This window comes from Scomber japonicus, chromosome 23 (genome assembly GCF_027409825.1).
Source record: "Scomber japonicus isolate fScoJap1 chromosome 23, fScoJap1.pri, whole genome shotgun sequence".
In the NCBI taxonomy this organism is placed as follows: domain Eukaryota; kingdom Metazoa; phylum Chordata; class Actinopteri; order Scombriformes; family Scombridae; genus Scomber; species Scomber japonicus.
Window position 1 is genome coordinate 15,129,183 of NC_070600.1, and position 20,747 is coordinate 15,149,929.

At 39.1% G+C, this 20,747-nt stretch overlaps 1 protein-coding gene across 1 annotated transcript; it reads left to right on the forward strand.

Moving 5' to 3' along the window:
- The first annotated feature begins 841 nt into the window (after positions 1-841).
- Positions 842-15,708, forward strand: lrguk (leucine-rich repeats and guanylate kinase domain containing). Its single transcript, XM_053313783.1, has 22 exons — positions 842-902; positions 1,588-1,658; positions 2,101-2,118; positions 2,202-2,303; positions 2,533-2,614; positions 2,783-2,883; positions 3,153-3,234; positions 3,437-3,561; positions 4,764-4,907; positions 5,327-5,407; positions 5,723-5,809; positions 5,964-6,070; positions 6,728-6,847; positions 7,811-7,907; positions 9,941-10,054; positions 10,859-11,060; positions 11,785-11,901; positions 12,881-13,041; positions 13,374-13,462; positions 13,883-13,951; positions 15,090-15,181; positions 15,485-15,708. Exons 1-22 carry the CDS (start codon positions 842-844, stop codon positions 15,706-15,708), a joined length of 2,346 nt encoding a protein of 781 aa, XP_053169758.1.
- Positions 15,709-20,747: the final 5,039 nt, after the last annotated feature.

Here is a 20,747-nt window from a genome sequence, read left to right on the forward strand (position 1 = left end):
GTTCATTTTTTTACTCGGAGGCCAAATTTAGCTCATGCTTTGATTTTGCAATAGTTGTTTTTTGCACATCAGTCAGATGAGAGTAATATTAATGTCTTTGTTAAGAATGTACATCACCGTGTGTTAGTCTTTAACAAGTTTAAATATCCTCATTGCTCCTCTGATTGTTGAGTGTCATCCTTTAAATGCTCTGAAATATTTGTCTCCTCTAAATTAAGCACACATGATTTGCCAATGCATACACTAATATACTGAATAAAAAATAAACCATCCAAATTCCAACATTGTCTTGTGTATTTTGTGTGCTTTGCCTTGTATGATTGCAAAACAGTCATATTTTCCATTGGGGTAAGACATAGTTCAAGCTTTCAGTAACACCTCTTCCACACCTTACACCATACTGTGGTGGTGCAGCACTATTTTGGTGCAGTGAAGCTGTACCGCCACATGTCATATGATTGAGACAGATCCAAAATCAACACTAGAGGATAAAGTTGACCTGACAGGTGTGATGTGTTACGTGACATGGTTTGAAGCATGAAGTGCTTAAGTGCAGCATACTGGAATCTGAAAAAAATAAACACAGACACCTTGACAGCAGGCATACTTGTGTTGGTGTGGGCATCGATCCATTTCTCCTGGAATCTTTTTGGCACGGTGTCTGTTTGCAAACCCCAGTTGTAACTACTGTCATAGAGCCATAAAGGCATAAATGGGTTACTGCACCATCACTGAAATGTACAAGACAGCATTAGAAACTGCTATCATTCGCCAATATGCCTTTTTCACTTCATACATTTTAATTTACTATAGAAAGATAAAGGCACAGGTGTTACTAACAATGGCTCATTGTATTCACGTTCTAGTCAACAGGACCCTGAAACTGTGGTATTATATCTCAGGTAGAATATTATCTGACAGGCATACAATAGCTACTAATGTTAGACATAAACTACATTTAACTAAAGTTATTGAGAAAACAAGTTTACCATGAAGTGAGTTTATTAGCTGATTTCCTGTTCATTTTTAATCTGTCCATCATTTTAAGTCTTCTACTTCAGTATAATAAGTTAAGTAAACAGTGTAACTCGCTCATATTTTTTTTAAATGTATGAGCCATTGAAACATAAACTTAGGCTACTACACCTGCCCTACGCCCTGGCCTATAGCCTAAGTAATAGCCTACTTCTACAATACGTACCTCACATTTATGTGTCTGAACTAGTAGATTTAAAAGTTTTTTCTTTACGAATTTCAACCATTAGTGGTCTGTCGGAGTGGTCTCAATCATAGACTGGTCTCAATCCACTGTAGTTTTTGGGTGCGAGCAGACTACATGACCCAGAGTTCCTTTCGCCTTCGCTTGATTTAGCGTTGCTAAGCGACGACGGGAGGCGACGCATCTTGTTAAAACCTCGTTAGCTCGCGTTGACTGACTGGGAGACAGATACGTAAACTTTTAACTTGTAACATTTCTTATGAGTCACTCTAGTGTCATTTCCCACCGAGATTATATCATGAAATAATGAAAAGGAGCGAGTTAACAGTTTTTCCTCTGCGTCGCCTTGGTGCTTCCCTCCCCCTCAGGGTCCCTCACAGACGCTCGCTTAGCAGAGGCTCCCAGCTGTGAGGAGCCAGAGGAGAACCAAGAGATGGAGGTAAGGAGTAGCTTCCACACTTCACCTAGTTAAACTTGTTAGGCTTCTTCATATTTCGAGATTATCTTTTCAGTTCGTCTCATTTCACTGTTTTCATGACAAAAGTGAAATGATTTGTTGTAAAATGAAGGCAAAGTAAAATGTATTGATTCATGAAAAACTCGGAATAAATGTTCGTATCTGTTCCCTTAATGCAACAGGTTAAGCAGGTAATCTTGCACAAGAGGTCTGGGGAAGTGAAACAGCACTGCAAGGTCAAATGGTTGATTATTCATATAGATTAAAAATAGTGTTGTGTAGCCTTTAGACATAATCTGTATGTGTGTGTGTGTTGCATGAAAATGTGCATTTGTGCTTGTAGAAGCAGGAAACAGTGAGCTCATGCTTATAGTGGCCTCATGCCATATGCCCTCTTCACTCAAATTTTGCGTTGTTATTGCAGGGGAACCACTGCACTGCTGTAAATGTTGCAAGGCCTACACAGCATATAGCAGTTTATTCTATTAAAACACTAAATTGTGTTTAATGTTTTTATGTCAACAGAAGGATGGTGTATTAACTGCTGAGGTGGCGTCCAGCCGTGTATCTCACCTTGGACGCTTTGGCACCGGACTGCAGTACTTCTACCACCACCTGTCTCTGCCTGTAATACATACATACACAGACAGCATTCGTAAATGACATTATATGGCTTGCATGTATATTTACTTATCTTATCTCTTATTTATCTCTTATCTATCTATCTAAGACAAAGCAACATTTGACAAATCTGTTTACAATCACAGTGTCTTCTTGCTATGTTGACAATCCCCTTTGCAGTTTGAATTTCGGACTAATTTAGAGTTATTACGGGTTTTGTGTTTCTTCACTCTAGAGTCACAATCTCAAGGATCTCTCTGTTCTATGCAGTTATATTCATCTTCAAAGGCTGGAAGTGCCACACAACAAAATTAAAGGTGACTTTTTTGTTAGAATCCTTCTTACTGTATGATCCTGTGGCTGTTTTGCAGAGTGATACTGTATTGAAAAGATAATTAAGACATTATTTATTCCCATTTGAATACTTTACTTTTCTGTCTGTCTAAATTCTTTGATTAGTTACTCTAACTTTTGTCAACTACTAGATTTATCCTGTGTGAGTCACATGCCCTACCTCGCCATCCTGGACGCTTCTCACAACGAAATCTCTGACTTCTTTGGATTCCAGCCACCCAAGAACCTAAAGGTATAATGCAGGACCTTGAGCTGACAGGAAAAGACAACTTTTGATTGGTGGCTCGGGCCTGAGTCTCTACTGCTATTCCCTCAAGATGGGCCTGGATTTCCATAGCCCATCTGTAGTCACTTTTAATATGCTTACAAAGCATTAACTGCCCTTGAATGACAGTGAACTTTACCGAATAAAAGATTCTTAACCATACTCTATGGATTTAGTTGAAGAATTTCTTTTGTGAGATGTATGTTAATGTGGCTTTTGCTGCTTTTTCTTTTCAGGAGGTCAATTTCTCCCACAACTGTATGACAAAAATGAAGGATTTGTCTGCCTATACATCGCTTAGTAAACTGGATCTGGACTGTATCCTTGAGAAACATTTACATTCATGTGCACACACATCTGCACACTCCCATGTGTGTATCTGCTGTCCTCTTTCAGTCACAAACCCTGTAGCTTCTTTTTGTACCTCAGAAACACATTACAATGTCTATAAAAATATGTGATGTTAAAACAAACTCACAATATTTTCCCCCATGTGTATTCTTAACATGCCCATTCTCAGACAACAGCTTCACTGAGATCAGTGGTCTTGAGCGCTGCTGCGAGCTAACCCACCTCAGCTTGTCGCACAACAAGATCTCAAAGATCAGTGGCCTGGACAACCTGCCTCTCACAGACCTCTGCCTTGTAGGTCCTCCTTTATTACGGTCAGAAATATGATAAACCATAGAGTCATATATACGGTACAGATGAGCACAGGTTTAAAAACATGCATTTTAAACTTGAAGCTCATTTGTCTTTATTTGCCATCATTTGGCAGCTCATCCATTTACATGTACAGTATGTCATCACTTCTCAGGAGATTGTTTTCTTCCTTGTGTTGTCTAGTATCTACACACACACGCACACTGACACGCTCAGTAGGAGTTACTTTGGAGTTGGAGTTATCTATGCACAATTTCACCTGTTTCTGTTTATCTCCATTCTCTCCTGTCTTTCTCTTTATGTCTTGTTTTTGGCTGCATGTTTACATTCAGTGAAACCTTGGCCCCCTGCTCGAGAATCACCATATGGTCCAACAGCAGGCCTTTTCTCTTTTTTCCTCTTTTTCTGCTTGTGTCTGTGTGTATGTGTGTGCACATGCATGTTCTCTCTTTTATCAGTGTTCCCTCATTGTCAGCAGCCATCGTTCTGGCTGTGTCTGCCCCTGTCTGTAGCTTTGCTTTGGGACCAGCTGCTGGTGTTTGAGTGAGCCTGGACCAAGTTCAGTCACACACATACGCACACTCATGCACACCTTGTCCTTCCAGCATCCATCTAATCCCATCCCTGACCCCTCTTCCTCTCACGCCGCCTCCCTAAACAGCACGGCCCTGTCAGCCAGCCTGTTTCCCAGCCCATCACAGCACCGACCCAGAGCTTCAAGGGACCATTGCAGTCACCCACCCCCACTGACAGCAGCCCTCTGCCAGGCAACATGCTTGGCAAGAGCAGGGCGAGGTGTGGCCAGACGGCTAGATAACAACTTTAGTCAGTGGAATGAGGTGAGAAGCAGGCTGGGGATCCTGACAAGAGAGGAGTGCCCAGGTCTGGTTTTTTAGTTGGTTTGTGTGCTGCATTAGCACCTCACCAGCTGTTTGGCTGTCAGTCCTCACCTGTCAGGATCTAGCAGAGAGATGCGGGCCTGCCACTCAACTCACTACTGAGGGGAAAGAAGGTTCAGGCAACCTGCAGAGCGACCATGGCACGTCATTAATATTGATTAGGGGGAATCATTGACTGTATATAAAGTAGAGGTGGTGGTTGGAAGCCACTTATGTGAGTGTGCATATGCATGAATATCATGTACTTGCCCACTTTTAAACGTGTCCTCTCTCCTGTCTGTCCAGAGGGGGAACCAGATGGAGAGGATTGAAGGGTTGGAGAATGTGAAGAGTCTGCAGGTTCTCGACTTGTCCCTGAACTGCATTACCAGTCTGTCTGGCCTCCAGAACCTCCACCTCCTGGGCTCTATCAACCTAGAGAAAAACCTGGTATTGATCTGGGACAAGCTTTAGAAAGTATTAGCTCCAGATTACTGAATGTCAGTCTGAATCTAAAGTGCGATTACACTAATTTATGAGATTGAAACACACATTTACGGAATACAGGAATACCCTAGTATTTTATAAAGATTTTCAGTGTTGGTATCTGAAATTGTCTTTAAACCTTAATAAAACGTACAACTCATATTAAATATATTGTCAGAATGTGTGAGTACACTGTCACATGATAAAAGTAAAACCAGCACAAGAAGAAGAGAGTTTTTCCAAGTTGACTCCAGTAAACTGGTCTAATGTGCCGATAGATTTCTAGTTTAACCAAAATCCAACATTAAAATGAACCTTGACACTCAACATGTTTTGATATCCACAAATGAACTTACAGAGTGATATTTGTGTTTTTGTTTCAGATAAGTGAAATTCAAGAGTGCAAACATGTTCATGATCTTTTCCTATTGAGGAACCTCAATCTGCTGGGAAACCCTGTGCAGGTAACGTAAGCTCATACTATCGACAACTTGGTACTGCCATGGAAACATTCCATTGCATTTACGTATAAATGAACAACTGAGCATGGTAGACATCCTCTTTTATGCATCTATTTTTCATGCGTTCTCTACCCAACCTGTGAGCACTAAAGTTTATATGACTTCCATCTGTACATTGCTTTGTGAATTTAATGGTGTCTCACCTCGGCCCCTCTGTTGACTGCACGCAATTTGACAACGCAACACAGAAAACATTTGTGCTTGAGAGCTTCATCGCATGTTTTTTGTAAAATGTGCCATGTGTACCTGATATGGTAGGAGGAGCCATATTACAGGCTGTCAGTCATCTTCCTCCTTCAACATCTGGCAGTGCTTGATCAGGAGAAAGTCACAGCTGAGGAGAAGGTATGAATAAACATAATAATTAATCACTGTGGTAATTTCATAATCAGAAGTTCAACGGTTTACACCCACGTTTAGTCAGATTTCCAACCATCCGTCTTCATTTTCTTGGATGTGGGGCAGCTTATGATGCTCATTTACTAACCTTAAATCCTAGGTCTCATCAGTAAACAAGTATGACCCTCCTTTGGATGTGGTGGCAGCCAGGGATCACATGACCAACCTGGTGTATCAGCTGATGCAGCCCCAGGTCCTTTATGATAGGTTTGTACAAGTGTACTGTATGATTTAATATTCCCACATCTGAATTGTCCTGCACTCTGCTCCTGAGTACAAAGCTGAAGTTAAAACTTCCCAGTCAATTGAGTTACTGTAACTATTTATTTCCTTTAATGTTATAATAAGGGGAAAGGATTATAAAAACAAGTTGACTGAGGTGAGGGGCTGAAGCAGTGTTTGGGAAGTGTGCTTTAAATGTGATTTACGAACAATCCATATGCGATTATTAGTCATAATCATAGATATCTTTTATAATCAGCTACAGAGAAAGTTGTTTTTCAGACGTGAGCAGCATTTTATCTACTGTGTTTCTTGCTCGAATTATCTATTCCTAAAAGAAAGAAAAATGAGCTCATGTATCAGCACTTTTTGAAAACATCCATCATCAGCAAATAAAATGCTGCAGCTATAGTCAATTTACCATTCCCTTCTGTGCCTCCTAGAAAAAGCACATCCATATTGTCCACAAGGATCCTGTTTATATTGACTGAAGGAGTAGCTTTCAAAAATGACTTCATGGTTTATTATACTTCTATCCTACTAAATTCTTGCTTGTTTTAGGTTGGAGAGATAACTGAATCTGAGGCAGTGAAAATGTCTGTACGGTTTAAGTTTATCATAAACCTGTGTTTGTCCAACCAGCACTCTGCCCAGTGCGGACTCTCCGTATCCTATGCTGGTGCTGACAGGTCCTCAAGGCTGTGGGAAAAGAGAGCTGGCCCACAGACTGTGCCAAGAGTTCAGCGAATACTTTGCCTATGGGTCAGTCTATGCTCTATTTCAGCACACATATGATCTCTCATGTACTGTCCTCAGTGTCTATTAATAGTGCTGTCACTAAATTAAGATAAGAAATTCAGTAGATTAAACTGAAATGTTAAATGTTGACATTACTTGTCTACTGTGTGTTTTTTAAGATGTAGAACAAGTTACATCAATGGGGAACTTAATGCTTTCTTAATAAATCTACTCTCCAGATACTATAGACAGTGGCATTAATGGTATGACAAGTAAAACAATAGTTTTCGTCAGTTTGCTCTTTTCTAGCATTCATATAGTGTTGTGTAAGGTTGCCCAAGATATTAACCACACTATTGAGTGTAGTTTACCAGACAATGAGTTGAAAGCTGCACAGGCCTCCCAAATAGGGTGTTGATTCTCAGTGACACTGACAGTACAAGCAATCCTAACCCAAGTTAATATAAATTATTATGTTATGTACGTATTGCATCATGGAAAATGGAACCATCTTACCCTGAGTGCATTACATAATGAACTGGGACTTTTTTGCACACATGCCATATGAGATATTGGTGCCTGTGATCTTTCCTCCTGTCCATCCTCACTGTGCAGCGATCCCTTTGTAGTGCAACCATGGCATGTGAGTAGTACATTAAAATAGATTTAACAAAATCTAAACCAATCCTTTAAATGTGGGGGCAAAACACGTGGAGCAGTTTGGAAGTCAAACCTATAGTATATCTAAAGGTAATGATATATTACTGGCTCTCATCTAGTGGTTAGTTTTACTGTCTAAAGCATTCCAGAAATGCAGGGGTCCTGTCCTGGGTCTTAGCCGCTCGCCCTTCCCCCTTTAGTGGTTGCAGGTCCAGGATTTTTCCCATAGTTAGACATCATAAATCATAATTGCTGGATATGTTGCATGAAATGACCAGATTGACCAGATTGTGTTTAGTATGTGCGTGCATCTGTCTGTTCCCACAGAACCTGTCATACCACAAGGGGGCCCTACCTTGGAGAGGTGAATGGAACTGATTATCATTTTGTCAGTGAAGAAGACTTTCAGACCATCGTTCACATGGTGCGTTAGCTTGTCATTAAGCTTTTTTTCTCCATACATTTACAGACTCTTGTAGTGATTATAAAAAACCTGTCTCAAGGTTATTTTGAGTTCTGCACTCAAAATAATCATGTGCACTCGTTTCATAAATCATTTAAACACTAAAACTGAAGCATTAATTAAATGTACAGTGGGTTTTTTAAAAGGTTGAAAAGGTGCACTTGATTAATGTAACTGCAAGTTGCAAATTGAATTCTCTCACTGGCTTTAATGAGTAGTTGAGATAATTAGTTTTACTTGAATGGATTGAATATACTTTAACTGGCTAATAGTTTGTTAAATAAAGATACATTTTAGTTGAGCTTTTTTTAAAGGTACTATTATGAGTATATTAATTAAATTTTACTTTAGGAACAGTTATCGCAGTATCTTCTACAATGCTTTTAACACCACCATATGCCAATATTGGGTGAAAATTACACAAAATACACTTGTTTTCTTATTGCTAGGCTCTGATTTTATCTGCATGATCTGTTTGTATTTGTGTTAATCAACAGCAACTTACTCTCAATTATAACACAAACTGTATGCTGATAAGTTTAAAATATTACCAAAGAATTAAATTAGCAGACTTATCATTTTAGACGTTGAAAAATGGGTCCTGAGGTCTGAGGTCTGAGGTCTGGGACACATTTGTTTTCTATTTTGTCCCTCGTGTCAAGCTGCCTGTGGGGGATAAAGAACAGAGGTCTGGGTCATGTGGTGATTTACACAGTGAGGGCTTTGATGCTGGTATTGATGCCTTCTGTCTACTCTTTGAATACACAGGAGGTGGATCAGGTTAACTTTACAGTCTGTCCCTCCCTCTTCTTGATTTGCTCATTCTTCTTCTTCTCCTTCCACCCTTCTGCTGCCAGCTACTTAGTTTATTGCCGTCTTCTCTTCCCCCTTCTTACTCTTCATACTCTCACCTTGCATGTATCAGCTGCCCTCTTCTTCTTTCGCTCCCCCTCGCTCCTTCAGATGTGCTTTTCAGTAGCTATGCAATTATAACCCCTCGAACCCACTTCTTGTCGCTCATCTTATACAAAATGAATCCCAATCAGCAGTCTTTACTGTACTTATTATACTCTTCACTGTGCTGTAAACACTAGAAGAGGCTGCTGTGTAATTTTGTTTGAAAAGCTACCAACTCTGGTAATATAGAGAATCAAGAATCATGTTTCTAATTGAGTATTTGGATGCTCTCCAGTGACCTATTTAGGAAGCTTGAGGCACAAAAACAAAACACTTGAAGGACGTATTGTTATTAGTAAGAAGTAATAACTTTCAAATGTACTAATCACAATTAATGGATTTTCTGTACATTACCATATAATGCAGCCTTTTACACTGCATGCAGTTCTTAAAATGGAGAAACAGAGTTCAGCAAAGTTAGTCTCCTGCTGACATAATGTGCACTGCTTTTGGCTCCACATGTCGCTGTTTAATGGACAAGTCAGTTCCAATGTAGATTTAGCTTTTAAATGTAGCAAATTACAATAATACACTCAAAATACATTTCCATAAATAATAAATAATAGTTTGCAGAAACAACAACGCCATGAATGGTGAAATGTATACAAAGATATTTTTTGTGGGACCCATAACAATTCATTTGCTCATTTTATTCATAGATTTAAAATCTCTTCTTGTTTTAGTGATGTCAGCACTTATATTGGGATGAGCCGTAAGCTTGTTGAGAGTAATAAATTATGCTGTTCAAGTAAAACTTTCCCCAAAAGAAGACAGACAGAAGGTCAGGGGTCATGTGTGAGAAGTAACCAAGAGAGAGAGATTATTTGCCCTGACCACTAGGTCAAAAGTTCACTTCACAGGTGAGCAAATGACTTCAGGTTGTTAATCTTGACAGAACATGCTGGGGTTGTGTGTGTTGATCACTTGACTTGAGGAGATAAATACAGCTTATTGCTGTGGTAACATGGAGGCAATAAAGTGGTGCAATAAAATGTCCTCTCATTCTTTCCTGTAATAACTGGAGATTCTCTTTTTAGGGTAAGTTTATCCAGACCATGAAGTATGGGGGTCACAGCTATGGTCTGACCAGAGATTCCATAGAGGACGTGGCCAGGGAAGGACTTGCCTGCTGTGTGCATATGGAGCTAGAGGTAAAAATGGAAAACTGGGGCTTGATAGTACGGCCAGCAGGCAGCAGGAGCATCCACAAAAAACATAAAATATATGTGTGATGTTCCAAACCTATGTTACAAAATATTAGATAAGGTTTCTAACACATTGCCAGTGAAATCAAAAACAAATATATGCATTCCTCACAAGGTCCTGAAACAGCATGATGTCTAAACTATTATCTAATCTAAAGGTCCCACAGTTATACAGTAAATTTGAGAATATGTGTATATGATTGCTTGTTTGGGTGAACTGATCAGCACAAATTTAAGTCATCTTCAGCTAACCTAATCATCTGAGAAATAAACTTAATTTTTGTGTTCTATTCCACCAACACTCACCATCTCCTCAGCTGAAACCTGCAGGGACTACTGATGTACGCCTAACATGATAAGACACCGTTTAGCTTCATGAGCAATTTTTAGAAACCCAGCTTTTTTTTTTCTTGTCAGACAATTATGTAAAACAGCTGTAAACCATACAGAGCAAGTTTTGTTCTGCTTGAGTGTTATTTAACCAGTGCAGGTAATCAAAATGTCTGCAAATTTGCTTCAAAGAGCAATATTGACAATTTGATTTTCAACCCATGGTGTAATGAGTGGTAGATGATTTCCAGTGGATTTGGGTCATTAAATACTCAGTTTCTATTTCCAGAGTCTCTAGAGCACAGTGTTGATTAAAGTTTTGTGTTGTTGTGAATCACACAGTTCAAACTTAAGTTCAACTTAACAAAATATCAAACCCTCTTTGTCACAGAGGAGTAAACTGTTTGTCTATCCTTACAGGGTGTCTTGAGTCTGAAGTACAGCCACTTTGAGCCTCGATACATCTTGCTCATCCCCACCCAACTGGAGAAGTACATGGGCCATCTGAAAAGCCGTGAACTCTATACCCCTGCACAGATTGACATGGCGGTGTCACGTATAGAGCTCTATGCCAACTTCAACAGGCACCGGCCTGGCTTCTTTGATAATGTTATCCCCTGTGGTACGACCAGGATGGTTTTTTTTCACTGTGGCTAGAAGTGTATTCAGTCATGTTAACGGATGGTATTAGCTGTTATTTGAAGTGTGCAGCACAGGATAATAATGATACTTTAATATCCTCTGGTGACTAATCAGATCCATTTCACTAATTAGTTAATTAATGTTTAATTGTAGTACCATGTGTAATTATAAATATTCACAATTAATTTTTTAACTATCCATTTTAATTTAAGAAAAAAACACTTAATTGATTCTTATAATAGATTTTTTTTCCTACTTGTTCAACCTTTGGATGTGGTGTTAGCAAGAAAGAGAATATGCTAGTCTTTGGTGTGATTGCTTTGTTCATTTGTCATGGTGGTGCCTTACAAATCTAAAAATACCCTGGCTTTGTGCAGTGCACGCGTCACTGGTACAGCCTTAGATAAATTAACACACTTCACTAAAATCCATACACTGCACTTTAAATCCAATTACGACATGTATTAAGGGCACGTAGCCGCAGGATAGCTGTGTTTATCATTCCCTCATGGAATCACTCAGACATTTAAGCTGTTTTCTTAATGAGATGAACATACAGGGAGCGCGGGACACTCATCACTTTTATGCACTGCTTGCTAGCACCTCCTTATACTAAGGTCATCATCCCCATATCTTTGATTTATTGCTGTCTGATAGGATATGCATTGGCTCCATTCATGAATAGATTTTTTTTCTGTGGGTAGATGACTGGGAAGAAGCCTACCAGATGCTGGGGCATGTAGTGAAGGATTACCTGTTGCTCGAGGAGCAGGGAGAAGGAGATAATAACAACAGAGAGTCTCCAGACAACACATCCACAGGTGTGTATTTGTTTATTAGTTCAGCTTCCCTTTTAGCAGGTTCAAAGCGTCAGGTTGCTAATTATGAATCAAGACACAGGACAAACTGCAGTCAAGAGTTCTTTGTACAGTCTTTCTTCTCTTTAACTCTCTTTTTTTTCTTTTTACATAAATGTCCATTAATTTCACAGCGTGTAGACAGAAAGGTTCTTATACTGTTGTTTATACTGTATAGCGGCTTTATGGTGGCATTCAGTTTAATTTCGTTTCTAAATAGATCAATAATCTTACTAAGGATAGTTTTATGTTGTCTAGTCTTGAGAGTCTTTTTGAATTTACATGTATGTACTGTATGTCTGCTCCTACATACATAGTGCATTATCTGTTTATGTGCATGTGTATATACAGTCTATGCATCCTTTGCATAAAGTTCCATTTACACAGTGCGATTTTAGATGGTGAGACCAAAGTTGACAATTGGAGATTTGGTGACTAAAGACAAATTCTCACATTGTAACTGCTGCAACAACCACGTATACAAAGAACCCCATCACAATACAACACAAAATGACATAAAATACACTGTGCAACGTGACATTTCGACATTAAAATAAAGTTTAGGGGGGGAAACACACTTGTTCTTCTTAATATGTTCATGGCACGCAAACACAATGGATGTGCAATGAAAAATAACATTTTCAAACAATCAGAGTGATGTAAATGGGTGACGCAAGCTGATGGCGTGCCTCTACTTTCATCAACTTTTTTTGTATTTACACCGTAGTGCTACAATTCATCACTCATTTAGCGCACAATCTGACATTCCTCATATTGATATTGTAAAGTCTTAAACAAATTAAACAGCTCCTTGCACAATGTGACACACAATAAACATACACAGTCATTGTGGTAAAGTCTAAAGGTGCTTCAAGTGTGTGTGCTGTGAACACTCATACCAGACAAGGTATTGATATACAGTGTCTGTCTCTTTCTCTCCCAGTCTCAGGTCAGGGGCCAGAGGAGAAGCCACCCTCAGACCTGTCAAGGTCAGTATCAGGCACTATGTCACACTCCGCCACACCTTTGGACCCCTCGGATCCCACCTACAGAAACTATTCCACCAAGATCCAGGCACAGCTCAGCCCTCAGAAGAGCCCCGCTGTGAGTTACATGATGTCTGATGAAAAATTTATGGATAATGAAGCCTGTAAGTGAATGCTAAATAGACATCTAGAGTCTACCAAATTTATGGTAAAATAATCCCTAATCTTCTAACAGGAAGCTGCGTTCTTTCTCATCCTACTACCATACATCATCACTTCCATGCCCCCCCCCTTGCCTTCCCTTTTTTGCCCCCCCCCTCCTTAAATCACCCTTCACATCATCTTTCCTCTCCTCTTTCTCATCTGCAATTCCTGTTTGTGTGCCCTTCCTCTCACCTTCCCACTTCAACTCCTCATCTTCTTTCTTCTATTTAACTCTCTCCTCTGCAGGAGTTGGCTTCCATCAGGAGGCGCGAGCAGCTGGTGAGAGAGGCCATAGTGGGGAGGAGTCTAGGGGTCTACAGCCAGCTCTTCAAAAGGTTCATTATAAGTGGCACGCACTTCACTGCACTCCAGAGCTTAATTTAAAGTGGGCACTCTCAGCTTGGCCAAATTGCTTTAATTTGAGCACTTGTCCTAACTGCATTTTGATGGTTTGTTTGGGGTTATTGTTTGACCTTGTGGGTGAAGTGGCAGGTGCCCAAATTATTTGAATCTGTTTGCTAATATGATGGGGTTGTTTAGTGTGCTCTCCTCTCAGCCAGTCTAAAATTCACATGTCACCTGTTCGCAGCTTAAATATGAATTAAACAAAGAATGAATGGCTGTACTCCTTTTGAAAGTCAGAATTCATCTTTTCTAACAGACCGTGTTTTTATGAGGGTGTAATTGGTTTTCCATATGATTTATAGCAGTGAAGAGGAATGATTAAATTAAGGCCTATTTTTTGTTTACCTCAGCTCTGCTCAAACAGCACCATCATCACTACAGAATCATGATCCTGATACCCATTTTAGTGAAGACAGTAGGTAAGTACACACACAGAGACACACACAAATTATAGCTGTATGATTTAAAATGAGGAATGACAATCCAGAGAAAGTCTTGTTATTCCCAATAAAACAACCTCAAGCTAAAGATTTAGAAGGAGGAAACTGCATTTGTACTGGTATTCTTTATTATTCCCTGGGCCTTCTTTTACAACATATGTTCACTTTTATATAGCTCATTTACTGGTACTGTAAAAGCTGTGCACAAACACTCAGTGAGTACACACAAATACACCCACTCATAAATTCAGATTTTATGGCTTTTGCTGATTTTTGACTCCCCAGTGTGTACACTTGCTTAATAAACAAGCTTACCACACAAATTGGCTACAAATATCAGATGTTAATATAGTATGTGTGTGTTGTGCATGTCCACGCAGTTTATTTTAGTATCTTCTCTCCAGAGATTACATTTTAGATACATTTGACTTCTATTAAAATGTATTTCATGTTCTCAGAAGGAAAGTTTTACTGAACTTGTGGAAAATCTTCAAGTTCTGTCAGCGTGGTCAGAGTGATATATACCTCCAGTATGTACAGTTAGCATTACTCAGCCCTTCAGTATTTCTATAAAGGATTCCAGACATCTATGTGCTTGTCAGCACCACTCTTCATAGGGATGTGTCTCTACTTGTGAGTCTCTGTCTCACTTATTGTAACAGAGGAATCTGTTGTATTATTGGGATGGGAGTTTTGCTTTTCAGTGTGAGTTTTTTGTGTGAGTGTGTATAAGTTTACATGACTGAAATAAATAACATAAACTTGTACCTGTTTGTTAAATGAGTAGCAATCCCCAAATTACACACATTATTGATGTTGAGGCATGCATGCAATTCATTTTGTCATCATTCCCAGCACCAGCATGGGAACACTGGTCCCTCTTGGTATGATGGTAACATTTCCAAAGGCATTCTGCCCAACTGTCTCTATATTTTATGCAGTTCTCTTCTTGGCACCAGTGCCTATAAAAACTTTATTTTTATTTCACTATCCACAAGATACCTTTCTCTGCATGCATTTCTGACCCCCCTTTCTCTTCTTGCCTGTCTCTTTTTTTTGCCTTCTACATGTGAGTTGTAATTCTCTCTGTTCTTTCTTTTATTCGTCACACAAACAGCTCAGATGAGTCTCGTGCGAGTTCAGTGTTGTCTGTGCCCAGTTCAGCCGGGGCGTTGTCTGTCCTGGGACACACCTTGGAAACACACAAAGGTTTGATGTTGTTGTTGTTTGCCATTTCAGGAATTTTCTTTTTATTGAAATATGGAGAGAGCACAGAAAACAGAGACAGATGGTGTGCGTGTTATTTTTGAACAATCAAGGAAGAGATAATTTGGTCTTTTGTTGTAGTATTATTATTATGCTTTTTGACACTAATCCACATCATCTATATTTTCCCACATAGTTTTGTCATTTATTTTAGTTTTTTGAGTAGATAATAAGAACAAAATCAGATTACAGTGTTGATGTGGCTCTATATCTGTGCTTTTATCAAGTCAAATATTTTCATTTCAGACCACATGACATCTGACCAAACTCCTGATGATGCCAATCCAGGCACAGATCACCTAGCTACTGTCATTACTCCCTCTTCTGAAAGAAGGCCTGGATCCAACATCAAGCCCATCTTACCACCAATCCCCACTGGGCGCAAGACCCCTGCAGCACTCAGCCTGTCTCCCTCACCCAGTCCTAACCCAGCAGTAAGAGAACAAGGAGAGGCAGACAAGGAGGGGTAGCTTTTAAGGTTTTTTCACAATCTGACGGCAACTCAAGCTGCACATATTCACAATTAAAAATGTTTTCAACATTAACAGAAAATGTAATCAAGTCTATCAATCATTGAAGCTCTTGTTCTTCATATGACACAGTACTTATATGATGAGCTCAGCCTCAAGATAACATCAGAAATTTGTACAGTTGACCACAAAATCACAATCTTAACACAAACTCTACAAACTGATGTGATACAACCAAGCCAAACACTTGAGGATAGATTTCACTGTCAGCACTTGCCTTTTCCTGTGATCTGTTGCTCATGCCACAACACGTCTGAATCTTTTGAACTAGCTATATTGCGAATTCACGATGAGTGATGACGTTAATGACCATCTATAAGGTGACTACAGTATAATTACAGGCAAAGTTGTGCTATTCCTCTTCTTGTAACAATTGGCCTGCTGGCATAAAGATGCACAATGTTGACACATGTCATGATGCAGTTGACATTGACACTCATATTTTGATGTGTTTGTCAGTCAGTCATGCTAAAAATAAGTAATATAGAGAAGCAGCTCTTCTTGTGTTTTAACCTTAATATGTACAGATTCATTATGGCATCTGGAAAAGTTAATGGCTTCAAAATATATGGTGCATGTCATGTTTATAAATGCAGCATTCAATTTAATGACAAGGAAGTGGCATTCTATTTCCTACTCTTCAGTAATCTCATCAAATTGGATCTGCCATTGACATGTTGATACTGATCATTTATGTGTTGCATGGAGCTCTTGTCATTGGATGATAAGTACATCATTAATCTTTATCTCTTCTGGTGGGATTATTTATTCAACTGGAAATGTGTTCACATGCAAGTTGTTGACAGGTATTGAACAGTGAGCCATCATAAACAAGTTTGTGTGTGTATGTGTCAGGGATTTTTTATTTTGTGTGTGTCTTGCACTCAGTATGTGCACCCATGTGTTTGTGCATTTTTTGTTCATTTTTGATTCACAGTAAATTGAAATTGTCATCTGTCACAGATGTGTGTATTGCTTATTTAACTGGTGCCTCAGCCGGTCTGCTTGTAGACACATGCGAATGTGCCCATACAGTATGAATGCTCTGTTATCTGTGCTGTACGTGTGTGTGTGTGTGTGTGTGTGTGTGTGTGTGTGTGTGTGTGTGTGTGTGTGTGTGTGTGTGTGTGTGTGTGTGTGTGTGTGTGTGTGTGTGTGTGTGTGCGCAGCACTTCTACACACACACACACACCAAAAACACCTGGCCATCCATCACTGTCTGTCTTCCTCTCAGGCAGCAGATGTTGCAACCGTGTCATAATTCTTTGGCTGTTTGAAACCAGACAGTGTCTTTAGGGCCCCTGGGGTCTAACCTACTTACACCGCAGTCTGCACCCCTTACTATAGCTCATCATGGACTAAGATGTTGCCTTCCTGTGCACTAACACTACATTAGATGCAACTATGGCCAAGATGAAGTATGCAAAGGCCATTTAAAGAGAAGTACAGAATGACAGAGTGATGCTGAGTGACTGAGAACTTAGCTCCCTGCCAGTGTTGATGTGTAATCATATTTATGTTCTGTTTTCCAGTCTGCTATCATACAGTACCTACTGTTTGTTAATCTATTTTTGATGCATCTACATCTGTTACTGTCTGTTGTCTTTGTGCTTACTTGTTTGCAGTGTTAGATTACATGAGCGCAGCATCCATAAATGTTGAACTGAAAGAAAATGAGTACTGTACATTGTAAATTTCATGGTTGCAAAAGGAACAGTTATATTTCTATCTCTCTTTACATCATAAACCACTGCAAAGCAAGTTCATATCAGAGAAAGTTTATTTTAACAGCTTCTAGTATGTGTGTGCACTACTGAACCTCTTGTCTTCACCAGCTTATGAAAAATAAACATGTCACACACTTTCATCCGGACATTACTCCAAAATAAAGCAACACTTCACCAAAGAGACAAGGAGAGAACATTTTGTGGGAGAAACAGACTTGCTTGCATCTGAGATTAATGTCTGCAGGAAAGAGTTGTCATTGGATAGATATGCACAGGCACGTTATCAATTTTCGCCAAGCTGAAGTGCCCAATTGTATTAATTTATTTTAATCATATTTGTTAGACTTGGGCTATGGAATGAGGGAGCATTAATCTATACTTTGAATACAAAGAGGATTTTGTAAGAAATAACATGAGTCACACTATCATCAGTTTTACTGACTGAAAGAATAACCAGGTTTTGATTCTGGATTGTGGTCTTGAATAGTTGTGTCCCTGTATGAATCAACAGGATAGAATGAACACATCAAGACTCACAGAATCAAGGATATGCATGTCTAAAAATGTCTACATGAAAAAAGAGAGTAAAAGGACTTCTTGAAAATGTATATTTTGAGTGATTTTGTGACTAGAGTACTGCTACACTATAACTACTCTATACTATTACTGTAATTTGTTATACTATGACTATACAATTTACAATGCTACATATTATATTTTAACCTGTCATCTCCTAAATTAACCTATCTATCTTAGAAACTTCACTAGAACTTCAACATAGTATACAGCACCAATCAGAAGTTTGTATACACTTGATAATTGAAGTGAATAGGAAAGTACCAAGCCATTATTTAACTGCACTACTACATTGTTATATAACATTTTTATTATGTTATACTACACTAATCTGTCTTAACTATACTACTACTGCTTTAATATACTATACTATACTGTACTGTACTGTTCTATACTATAATGTACTATACTGTACTATACTATACTATACCACTTTTTCATTCTCCAAATTTTCCCAATTTAGAGCTGAATATAACACTGATTATACGGTATATAGTCCTTATGCTAACATTTTGATTTATATTAAGGAAAAAACATAAACAAAATTGTGATTTAAAATGTTCAGCCTTTTCAAGATAGAAAGTTTAAACTATAGGAGATGGTTGAAACTGTAATAGATGGTCTTTAGACAGCTAATATTCAGCCATGTTCAGCAGTCAATTTCAGTTTAATGATACCCTTTTATTGCCAGAGCTATTTCCACACTCCATTTCACTGTGCCAACACAGGATAAAGCTCTGACTGAACCTGCTGTCACTCTGCGATAGTTCACAAAAACGATCTGGAATCATCAATGGTTGGCCTAAACTGTGCTATGTTCATGTACTCCGTTTAAATATAGTGCTGTTTTTGAGAGTCAAATATAGACCTACTTCTCCATTTACTAACTATTTTGACTGCTTGCCTATATTCCCACAGTGTTTTTTTTTTCTCACTAGGCTTTCTCACCAGGTGGACACGACCACCATCGAGCCTTATGAGCTGCCACAATATTTCAAACCACTTTCAATTATACACCTTGCTTTACAGTGACTGTGATATGTTACAAGATACAGGGCGGCAGCTAGTTTTCCCTTTAAAATGTCTTGTGAAAAGACAGGAGGAGAGTGGAAATGTTATGAGGCTCTAAACCGACTTGGAAAATAGTCTGTAAAAGTACAATAATATGTTACTGGTGTGGCTGTAAACGTGTTAACTAACCTTTGCACATATTGAATGCACAGTGTGAGGTAGAAGCAAGCACGCACCTACTCATTTACACACACTTCTTTCCTACAGAGATGCAATTATATTCTCCATCTTTGATGATTCCTGGCCCACATCACAGTCATTGGCTGCCTTTCTTTCCTCATTCCCAACATAAGAAAAGAACGAGTGGTTTGAAGAATCAATATCACTTGACATTAGCTTGCATCAGTAGGTCTGTTTGTGTAAATCTGTTTTGACAGTTTCTTGAAAATAGAGGAGAGAGAATATTTCGGTAAAGGACTATGAGGGAGGATGGGTCCCATGTGTTTTGGATTTGTGCTGAACTTGCTGTTTTGATTACCAGACGTTTGCATGGATGAATTACTGTTGCACTGTCCTTTATGTTCTGGACTCTCCACCTTTCTTTCACATACCTTTATCCCACTAATTCACTCCTTCAATCAATCTCACACAGTGAGGTAAAGTAACCATGTAAATTTACTTTAGTTCTTGTACTTAACTTGAATATTTCCATTCTATGCTACTTTGTACTTCTACTGCTACGCTTCAGAGTGAAATATTACTATACTACTGCAGTGTGGTGTTGCTACTTTTACATAAATAGATGATCAGAATATTTCTTTCACTGCTACTATTACATCACAAACCCATACATGCTTTTAACACAAATAGTCATGCAAGAGTTAACCAGGCTATACAGTATTCAAGCACCCAAAGGAACACTGTTTTAGGCCTTTTTTAATGTGTATCTTTACTTTCCAATATATATATGTACTTTCAGTTTACATCACCCACCACATAAGCATAAATGATGCTTCACCTCAAGGGTAAGAGCTTCAGATTGGAGGCAGTAACCATTGGCCAAGAGTTTGCTGTTTCAGCAGGAACACTCTTGAGTTTATCTCTGCAACTTTTCTCTCTGTGTGCTTGTGGACAGGATGTTGGAATAGGTCAGGGTGGTGATATAATGAAAGCTTAAATAAGACACACAAACACACACACACACACACAAACACACACGTCTGCATTAACTCTGCAGCATGAGGTGGCGCCATGCTCAGTAACTATGGCAACGGCACTCTGCACTGCACCTCCCCATATGTGTGTGTGTGTGTGTGTGTCTGTCTGTGTATAACTCCTCACTGTGTTCCCTGCGGACAGATTAATTCCCTGCCAGATTCATTCCCTGTCAACTTGCTGAAACAAAAAGTTTCTGTTTTAATTAGTTCGGTGCAGTGTTTCGCTTCATCTATTTATCTGTATAGTCTCTCTCTCCCTCTCTCTCTGTCCTCCACTCTTCCTCTTGCTCTCTAGTGTAATTAAAGACAGTCAGTGTGGATAATAGAACCGTAATCATGTGTAATTGCAATAATCAATACACAGTGCATCCTAAAGAACTTACCTTTTATCAATGTACAGATAAAGAGAGAGGAGGCTGGATGTCTCACAGCAAACTTGGCCCTTGTC

What these genes read in the sequence shown, in the direction of transcription:
- lrguk (XM_053313783.1), top strand. Translation starts at nt 842, where the DNA reads ATGGCTCATTGTATTCACGTTCTAGTCAACAGGACCCTGAAACTGTGG. An exon ending in ACCACCACCTGTCTCTGCCT is followed by an intron (nt 2,304 to 2,532) that starts GTAATACATACA and finishes TCTTCACTCTAG; the next exon opens with AGTCACAATCTCAAGGATCT. An exon ending in TTCAGACCATCGTTCACATG is followed by an intron (nt 7,908 to 9,940) that starts GTGCGTTAGCTT and finishes TTCTCTTTTTAG; the next exon opens with GGTAAGTTTATCCAGACCAT.